This window comes from Micropterus dolomieu, linkage group LG12, assembly GCF_021292245.1.
Source record: "Micropterus dolomieu isolate WLL.071019.BEF.003 ecotype Adirondacks linkage group LG12, ASM2129224v1, whole genome shotgun sequence".
In the NCBI taxonomy this organism is placed as follows: Eukaryota; Metazoa; Chordata; class Actinopteri; order Centrarchiformes; family Centrarchidae; genus Micropterus; species Micropterus dolomieu.
The window spans coordinates 13,777,395-13,788,008 of record NC_060161.1 but is presented as its reverse complement, the minus strand read 5'-3'; the positions used below and the strand labels follow the sequence as shown (position 1 = coordinate 13,788,008).

At 40.2% G+C, this 10,614-nt stretch overlaps 1 protein-coding gene across 1 annotated transcript in view; it reads left to right on the top strand.

Moving 5' to 3' along the window:
- The first annotated feature begins 4,353 nt into the window (after nt 1–4,353).
- LOC123980804 (C-type mannose receptor 2-like) overlaps nt 4,354–10,614 on the top strand; it is a 24,104-nt gene continuing 17,843 nt past the window's right edge. Inside the window, exon 1 of the mRNA XM_046065356.1 lies at nt 4,354–4,400. Within this exon, the coding sequence (XP_045921312.1) occupies nt 4,354–4,400 (47 nt within the window). The remainder of the gene's footprint in view (nt 4,401–10,614) is intronic.

The window sequence follows — 10,614 nt, the reverse complement described above, 5'->3', positions numbered from 1 at the left end:
TGGAGAGTGACCCAGCCCGATGACCACTCTGTCTCTCTGTACATCGAACACAGCTTATATAGGACATGTTTAGGTCTCTGCTAAAAACCATATAAGGGCACAGTCCCTTCATACACACTAATCTCTACTCCCCCTACCACTGGGTCAGAGGTCAAATTCCATAGAAGGGTTCACTCTTTGCACACCCATCAATCATTACTTCCCCTTAAGGGTTCACTGTGCCTCTCTCCAGCTCTGAGTCAGTGGTCAAGTTCTATAGGAGGGTTCACTCTTTGTACACCCATCAATCATTACTTCCCCATAAGGGTTCACTGTCCCCAGCTACAGAGCATTATGTTAAACTGTAATGGTCAAATGCACATATGTTATACACCACAGGACTTATGTCACAGCAAGACCTGGAAAAACATATCCATGCACTGATCTTCAGTCGACTCGACTACTGTAATGGTGTCTTTACAGGGCTCCCTAAGAAATCCATCAGACAGCTGCAGCTGATTCAGGACGCTGCTGCATGAGTCCTCACTAAGACCAAAAATGTGGATCACATCACTCCATTTCAAAATCTTGCACTGTAACATTTACTGTCCTGTTCTTTTTCTTTGTTTTTAGATATTAACACTATTTAAAAAAAAAAGCTTAGACTGCTCTTTTGATTCTACCATCTCACACAGCTGATCCTCAGTTAACAGAGCCGAGTAGAATTACAAGGATAAGAGTCCCTGTTTTGTTCACTGTTAACTTGTTGACAGGGCCCGCTGTCAACTGCTTTTAGCGTGGACAATCTGGATTTACAGTGACGACTGTATCTAAGGAAGGGTTAGAGTCCCCAAGTAACTAAAGGGGGGATAGAGTGGGAGATGGGGAATCAAAGGAGTAAAATAAGCAAAGGTGGGAGACCTGCATGTTTTTATTTCCTATTTAACTTTTAAACTTTTTTATATTACCGTGTTGCTTTTATGTAAAGCACTTTGAATTACCTTGTTGTTGAAATGTACTATACAAATAAACTTGCCTTGCCTTACTCTGACGAGAGTGTGGTGGGTCCAGGAACACTTCAAACATGAGCTGCATCAGGTCACTCAGATGATCTGTAAAACATGGCACAGTCACCATTACTTTCAAACCAAACTCCACTGGAAAAGGCCCAGTCCAATCTGTGAGTGACAGCCAGAGCGCTGCAGCAGCACAGACCACACTAATAGCGTAATATTGCATGGTCGCTGTGTTATGGCAATGCAGAGGACAACGTGAATGGAAGGATTAGAGAATTGTCCATAAAGATTTCCTGGCCAATGATGATGACTGGCTAATACTTCGATTTAGATTCCCTAGAGATACAAAGCTATTACCAAATGAAACATCTTAAAACAACATGACACATAAGTACCACTTCGCCAAGCCACTGCGTAACCCCACAGAACCCGACAGGGAACCGCGACTCATACTACAGAATAAAAGAAATACATGTAAGCATTCAGCAGACAACTAAACAGCAGGCTGGACACACGTGAAGCGCAGCGACCTCGGCTTTTCCCTCGTTTCCAGCAACTTACTTGCTTTTTCTTTTGTTTTGTTTGTTAAAAGTGATCAGACCATCAAGTTACACAATTTTAATTCAAGAACGACCAAGTTCTTTTAAGCTTTATTCCGTCGAGCTACCTTAACTACAACTTTCATACGACTGCATATCACTTGCCTCGTTAGTGACCTTTCATGAAATGTAATTTGTTACAGTAATGTTCTGGATCCTTCAGCGATGGAAACTACAAATAAAAAATAATAATTTAATCTTATAAGAAAGAGGATAATGAAATGAAAGTTCCATATAAACTATATCTGTCTACTAGCTAACATACATTTGGACCCCACGCCAACCCTTGGCTGGCTCTACAAAGTATCAGAGGATGGGAGACAGCTCTGGGATGGAGACATTGAACAGAACCTGGTGGACATACCAGAGCATGCTGAGATTTAGATAACCGTGTCGCACATGGACAGGTTTAATTTTTATTTATTTATACAGGTTAAAGTTACAAGGACAGTGCACATTGTTAAACATATCAGTAAATGTGCCAGTTTAGCCAGCTTGGCTAATGTACAACTGCAGTCCCTGGGCAGGTGTTCTTAAGCACGAAATGTTCTTATGCGTGTGCTCGAAATTGTGATGATGGAGCTGATAACATTAATATCTAGCAAGTTTTTTTATCAGCCAGTACTAGCACAAACCCAGTACAGACGTCTTTAGCAATGCACGCAGAGTCAGGTGAAATACAAGCAGCCTTACACAATACTGAGCACAACCGGAGCTGTAAGCAGCTCAGACCCTAATGTAACAGTTGTTGCTCCACCAGATTACCCAGCACACTGGTCTCCAGTCTTCTCACTAACTCAGGACTGAGTTAGTGAGAAGAGGTCCATTCAATCTACCACTGGATTTTTGTAGGATTCTATTCAGGTTAATTACAGATACAGACAGATTTACTTTGACTTTAGACAGACTTTGTAGCTTGAGACAGAAGGATGATAAACACACAGGTCAGGTTTGACCAGATCTGCATAGCTGTCCATCCATGAATTTCAAAAACAATAATCTGTCATGTGTAGCTTTTACTTCCTGATACCTGCAGGTTTTCTGGTCAATGTCATGCAAAAGACTGCCCCCATTACTAAGCACCAGTGGTGGGCAAGTTACTCAGAAAGAAGAAGTAACTTTTTATTTATTACTCAGAAAAGTAATAATAATACTTTACTTATCACTGGGTATTAAAAGTAACTATTTACATTTCTTGTTATGTCACTATATTACTTTCACTACCACTGCCCCAGCCTAAAAAGTGACAGACAACCTGTTCAGCGGCTCATTTTATAAATGAATCCACATTACTGGAACTATACCTTAGGAGTCAAAAATCAGCCAAACTTAAAACATTGCAGCCCGCACACCAGATGCTCATTAACAACATAGGCTATGTATAAACAGTAATTAATTTAATAAAATAAAAAACAAAAAAAGTCTCTCCCAACTCAGCTGCAAGCTGAATGTTTCTTACAAAATATATATTGTTTCTTAACGTTACTGGCTGAAATACAAAAGTAAATCCTGACTTTGGACTACTGTTTATCTGCACATTTATAAGGGCAATATTCAGTGCTTTTACAAAACATAAAACCTTTCTTAACGCCACTCTGTCCCACGAGGCCATGCATCACTGGCAGTTGCGGAGTGTTATATGTTACTGTGATGCTTTAGCAGATGTTTCAATAAATTAGATGGAAATTGTTTGCAGTTAAAAACAGTTTAAAACGAACAACAATGTTCTTTGCATATTAGACTGGGACACATCTATGACAATACTTACAGCTGTGGGAATAATGCCCACTCATCTCCCTTGTTCTCCATTCTTTCTTTAGCTTAATGGCTAACAATTGAGGGTAACTGAGACACAGCTAAGGTGTGGCTACTCGACATGACTTGATTACAGAGAAATGTGTTACTGAGCAGCACTGCTGAGCACCGATAATCACCAAACAAGTACTTAGATTCTGTAAAAGCAGCGCACATTAATTTACAGTCAGGGGCCTCTGCAGTCTTGTATTTTTGAGGAGGTTAAACGGTAATGGTAAGTAGAATCAATAACTGTGCCATATTTTGCCCGGAAAGTTATTGGACACATAAACGTAATCTCATAAAAAAGTAAGTGGAGTTGGTTTACACATTTTAGTAGGAAACAACAGTGAAATACTGCATGGTTGACTTCAGATCTGTTGCTTTCTGCTGCCTCGAGAGCAATGTGCCAACAATTTTCCTGGCAACACTGCATTTTGCGCTTTGCACTGCTGCTTTGCGCCAGGTGCAAGATAGGTCTACTAAATCTTTTGAATGCTTGTATGCAGTTATCACAGAACAAGTTGGAATAATGTTACTTAACTTTGTAATTTAATTTCAGTGTTACATTCTTGCTCATATGTCATGCCTTAGAAAATGATGCACCAATGCATTGATACATTGCACCAGTTAGCCTCATGATGATGATCATATTGCAGAGCAACAGGTCCCACACAGCCTTATCTGAAAGTATTTCCTCAAACACTGCAAGGTGACAGGAAGAGGTGCTTCCAGACTGGCTGGAAAAAAACAGTATCCATGAATTTTTTATATTATTTATTTATTTGTTTAAAAGGGACAGTGCATATTAATGGACATCTTGGATTTTCAGCAATGTAAATATGTCAGAATTAGCCCAAAGGCTATTTTACATCTGTATATTCTCAAAGCCAAGGCTCTGCCTACTGTTAGATTACCTCACATCATCCATCATCTATCCATTGTCAACCGCTTATCCTGTGTACATGGTCACGGGGGTACCAATCGCAGCTGGCAACGGACGAGAGGCAGGGTACACCCTGTACAGGTTGCCATTCCCATCGCAGGGCACACAGATACTAACAACCACTCACACTAACATTCACACCTAAGGGCAATTTTATAGTCACCATTTAACTTAGCCTGCATTTCTTTGGACAGTGGGAGGTTTGTTTGGTTTATGTTTCAATTGTTTACACTTGTTATAATGTTATTTACAAAAAGAAGAACCTTTACCCTCAGTTTGGATTGTGAAGAGCTCAGGTTGATTGAAGCAACCCGGGGCACCAGGGCCCTGTTTCAGAAAGCAGGCTTAACAAACTTGAGTTTTCGGTTCCAGAACAGCTGATCAGAATAAGTTCAATCAACTCTGAGTATGTTGAGCCTGATTGAAGCGTGTGCGTGGGGATGAAAAAAAGCCATCATCAATGGAGCTCCGATGCTACGACTCACCATGGCAACGGGTAAGTAAAGGCACAGCCTCCATTTTAATTGGGTGGAGCTAGAAATATGAATGCGTGGCAACGCGGACCATGATAGGCTCTAAAACGCAGGAGTGGAGGAAGGATCAATGCGTTAACATTATTAGGCTACTACAGCGATGCTCATTCATCATTTACCAGACTGAAATTTCCTTAATGAATGATAAAGTGCTATGTAGCAGGACTAAGTATGATTTTAATAAAATCATGAAATTAATATTATGGGAATATTAATTCATACCTTGAAGAAGGGCACCACCGGAGAGTCTCCGGACCTCTGGGTAATTTTGAATAATTTTATATATATATATTATTATATATTATTCACTAGTGATCAGTTAGTAAATAAGTAATAATAATAATAATTGGAGTTAAGCAATACACACACACAATTCCTGTGATTACGGTGAAATTTATTAACTAACTAAAGGTGGATATAAATGCGGTTAAATATACATCAAAGATCTAAACAATGGCTAAACAATGAGAATGTGGAGCTCTATTGTGGGATGAACTTGATTCATAGGGAGAAAGAGAACTAATGAAAGCAGTTAGATGATACTAACTCGGTTAAATTTGTCTAGGAGTTTTTTAATACTTATTTTGTCCTCTTGGTGGAGCTCGGGTCGTACAAGAGGACAGTAGATAGTCGATTCACCACTTGAACTAGGAACTGGGGAGCGGGTTATCCACATGAGCATGCGGATGGATGTTTTAATAAAAGATTGTATGAAACGTTTAGCTAAAGCAATAGTTAATACTAAACAGACAGCGATTACTAGGGAGATACTGGATTAACAGACTATTGGACATCACTGATCACAGAATGCCTTGTTTTGCCTTACTGTGGGTCATCAGCCTGCCTTGGCCTGTTGCACAGGTCCCCATGCTAGCTGCCCGATTCCTGGCTTTCTGCTAGGGAATTTTCCGGGGTTTCTCCATGTCTGAATGAAGAAAAACTCTCCAGTAGCGACCGTCCTCAGTCTGGCAATGAGGCTGTTCTGTTTGGATGTCCTTTGTTACTTCTGGCAAGACAGGCCCATGTGGCTGGGGTCCAAATGTACGTCAACTAGTAGACAGATATAGTTTATATGGAACTTTCATTTCATTATCCTCTTTCTTATAAGATTAAATTATTATTTTTTATTTGTAGTTTCCATCGCTGAAGGATCCAGAACATTACTGTAACAAATTACATTTCAGGAAAGGTCACTAACGAGGCAAGTGATATGCAGTTGCATGAAAGTTGTAGTTAAGGTAGCTCGACGGAATAAAGCTTAAAAGAACTTGGTCGTTCTTGAATTAAAATTGTGTAACTTGATGGTCTGATCACTTTTAACAAACAAAACAAAAGAAAAAGCAAGTAAGTTGCTGGAAACGAGGGAAAAGCCGAGGTCGCTGCGCTTCACGTGTGTGGCTTGAAAAGAGTTTTCTCTGCAAGCCGGGCCCAACTTCTTAGGGCGTTGCTGGGAGACGGAGCACGCTGAGCACGTGCCGAAGTGCAGGGGAAGAGCGAAGAGGAGCCCGGACAGCAGACGTGCGCGTGTTGCTGCTTTTGTTTGTTGGGGCGTGGTTCCCTTTTTAACTTTTAATATGTATATTCTAAAACCTATTTGCGCGTATTGTAATCAAATATCTTCCCACAATCAAACCTTAATTGTCAAACGGTTATACCGTTCTTAGTTTTAAGCATATGATAAAAGGTGAAACAATTACTTAATCGTTAAACACATTTTCGGGATTTCAGCATGAAAGAGACTTACTCAATATTTCCTGGATAATATTGGCTGTTACACATTCTTATATAAAGAATATAAGCAAGTTACACGAATGGCATCAGATTACAAACGGTTAAATACAGAGTGACATTTATACATTAGAAACGGCATTTCAGAACGATGGCATGTAATACTTATTTTGTCCTCTTGGTGGAGCTCGGGTCGTACAAGAGGACAGTAGATAGTCAACTTTGAGATTCACCACTTGAACTAGGAACTGGGGAGTGGGTTATCCACACGAGCATGCGGATGGATGTTTTAATAAAGAATTGTATGAAACGTTTAGCTAAAGCAATAGTTAATACTAAACAGACAGCGATCACTAGGGAATCATAGGGAGAAATTAAAACAAAACAAAAAGGAAATTAGGAAACTCTTCAAGATTACTTTCTTATTATTCTCTAGTCTTCAAACGCCACCAAAGGATAACAATAGGGTCATTACTATTAAACTAAGAGGCAAACGCCACTACTAACTTAGCAAGGATTATTATTTAAACAGAACAAAACACAGTTTATAATGAAACATTTGTTGGCTCAAGAATGCAGGGGTTGTTCGTGTTCCACCTTTCGAATTCCTGGCTTATCATATTTGCACATCAGAAGAGGGAGTGGTGTTTTATGACTCAGCCATTCTGTTGGAAAAGGATCAGGTTGAGGCAGGACGGGTGGTACTTTTGATGTCCGGAGGTGATGTGTGGGGAGAGAAGCGTCGGACAGCCCCTTTGCTGTCCTGCTAAGTGTCTCCAGTGACACCTTTACACCTTTAAAATTGTGTCTATAGGTTAAAGTTTTAGACGTCTATTTCACATTAATAAAATCTTGCTCATTTCATATTTTATTAATGCTGTCAAAACACATTCAGACTATCAGCAGCTAATAATGACAAACTCACCTTACTAAGGCCTGTTTGTTTCAGCTGCACCACAGTCATCCTCACTCAGAAATAGTCACATTATCTCCAGTTGATAATGGCGATAGGAATGTTCCAATCTGTGCGACTAGACTACAATATGAAAGATTACTGTTCATTGATCAGTTTTAAAGGTTACATATTAAACAGTGATCAGGCTACTACAGTAATGTAGCCCACAGTAAGTGTTTTCAGTGCAACTGTCCACAGAGTCACAGCGTTAAAGACGGACATAGATTTCATTCTGTGCTGAGGATAAATCCATGATGTGTGGAGATCTGGCCATACATCGATGACAGATTGATCATAAAACTGGTCATATTCAAGATTATGTTTGGGTAAAAAACTAATAGCCTATCTAACCAGGATTTTAAAGTTTTTAAAGTAAATGCGTTCAGATATGTGCTTTCATATCGACAGAATGAATGAGCAAGTTAAACCGTGTGCCAGACAGTCGCCTCAGGTATCCATAGAATAAGTTATGGGAGTTACTTATCTAGGGATTATCTGATCTCGCTCTCTGAAACAGAAAACTCAGAGTTTCCCTCATCTCAGGCTAAACATACTCAGAATTTTCACTAATCACGCTTTCTGAAACGGGGCCCTGGGCCCAGTGCCCTGTAGTGTATTTGTAACTCCACATTCTCATTCTTGGGCTGCTGTGAGGTTACAGAGCTCCCTGCTGACTGACTCCCCTTTGTTTGTCTCTACAGGCTCCACATTCAGTTTGGATGGGTTACTGGAAATGCTGCTTTAGTTGTTTTTGTCTTGTTTCCTGCATATTGCAACACCTTCACACCCATCCATGCCTCCATCATCCTGCCCTGACACTACTGAAGTTTATAGCCCATACTTTAACAACTTTAATTTGACACAATTCTTTATTTGGTTTTTTCTGTTTTTTTATAAACATATTTTGTTAAACGTTTGTCTAGGTGTGTCTCCATTTGAGCCAGGTCATGGCACATTCACAAAGGTTCTCCCAGTACCGCCACACCACACTAGCTCTGTGCCCCACCTTGGCCACCCCAGTAGAAATTTCCTTGTTTTGCAACCGTTTAAGGGTACCGTTTGCATATTGTGAAGATATGAATACCTAATTGTATACAAAAATGTATACTCTCAAATGAGAATGATTTTAAACTGTGTAGCTGACTTTTCCTAAAGAATTACTGATTTAAAAATGGACGTCATGTTAAAATAACCAGAGGTGCCAAGAAACTGTCATAGGTTGAAACAGAACAGCACTAGAAAACTGTCAAATGTCAAAACAACAGTCTGATATTGAATACAAACAATTGAGTAGTTGTTAAAACAATGGAATGTGAAATTTACACATTTAGGTCACGTGCCATTTGTGATGTCCTGTGGGAACATGTGTGGGTGTGGCCAGTCTCTCTCTCCCTTACAGGTGAAAAGTTCAGGTTGATTGCAGCAACTCGGGGAACCTGGTCCTAGTGCCCTGTAGTGTATTTATAACTCCATGTTCTCATTCTTGGGCTGCTGTGCTGTGAGGTTACAGACCTGCCTGCTGACTGACTCGCCTTTGTTTCTCTCCCCAGGCTCCACCTTCAGTTTGGATGGGTTACTGGAAATGCTGCTTTAGTTGACTATGTCCTGTTTCCTGCATATTGCAACACCTTCACACTCCCATCCCACCCTGACATTGCTGACACCCCATCCTTCAACAACTTTAATTTGGCACAATTCTTTATTTGGTTTATTATATATGCCACAGTTGATGTCTACAGTTTCAAAGTGAGCATATACTGTGAAAATGTGTTCACAGTTACAGACAAAGTTAGACACCAAAATATATACCGTGTCACATCGGAAAGATGAAGTAGAGTCTAAGGCTGTGTTCGAAACGGAAGGCAGTTGCCTCGCTGCCTCGATACCGTAATAGACAGCTGCCTCAGAAGGCATCACTTTCAAGTGAAGGCAGCTCTGTTTACATTAGTTTCGAACAGCCTTCTAGGGCAGCACTTATGGCAACGTGTGTCGTCAGCACTCAGTCTTTCTTGTCATGGTGAACTCGGTCGTAGCCCTTGCGCTTAGACAGCTGCATGAATGGGAGGAAGAGGATGTCCGACAGAGAAGAGCCCACCGCAGATGTGTGCTGATGTTGGCAGCATACTCGCACTTGGCGAATATTGGTAAATTTATTCTGTTGCCTTCCTGAGGTGAAGAGACAACCGTGTTTAGCTAGCTAGCACTCAGGCAAATTGTATCCAACGTCCAGTCTAACGTTAATAAGTAACAGTCAGGACTATAACGTTAGACTGTCACTTGCAACAGGGGAAAATCTGATATTTATTGAATGACCATATTTATAAACAACGAGGTTGAGTCTAACGAAGTATTGACAATCACCAATAAGATTATGAGTCAGTTTTACGAATTGCTGAAATATTACAACTGTTACACCAGTGTTTGGGCAATGTTAACAGCATTTTTAGGGTTTTCTTAAAGAATGGCATTTAATTCGGAGCAGATAAACTTTGAAATATATTGTTGTTAAATACGTAAATTATTGTTAAATAGACATACAGTGGGGGAAATAAGTATTTGACCCCTTGCTGATTTTGCAGGTTTGCCCACTTACAAAGAATGCAACGATCTATAATTTTAATCATATGTACATTCTAACAGTGAAAGACAGAATCCCAAGGAAAATTCCAGAAAATCACATCATATGAATTTATAAAAATTGATAACCATCTGATGAGGAAAAACAAGTATTTGACCCCCTACCAAACAGCAAGTATTCTGGCTCCTACAAGCCAGTTAGTCTTTCTTTAAGACACAGCCCCAATCCCAACCAATTATCTACATCAAATACACCTGCCTCACCTCGTTACCTGTATAAAAGACACCTGTCAACACCCAAACAACCAGCATCCAACATCACCACCATGGGCAAGACCAAAGAGCTTTCTACGGACAATCAGGGACAAGATTGTTGATCTGCACAAGGCTGGGATGGGCTACAAGAGAATCGGAAAGCAACTTGGAGAGAAAAGATCAACTGTCGGTGCAGTTATCAGGAAATGGAAGAAGCACCACACCACCGCCA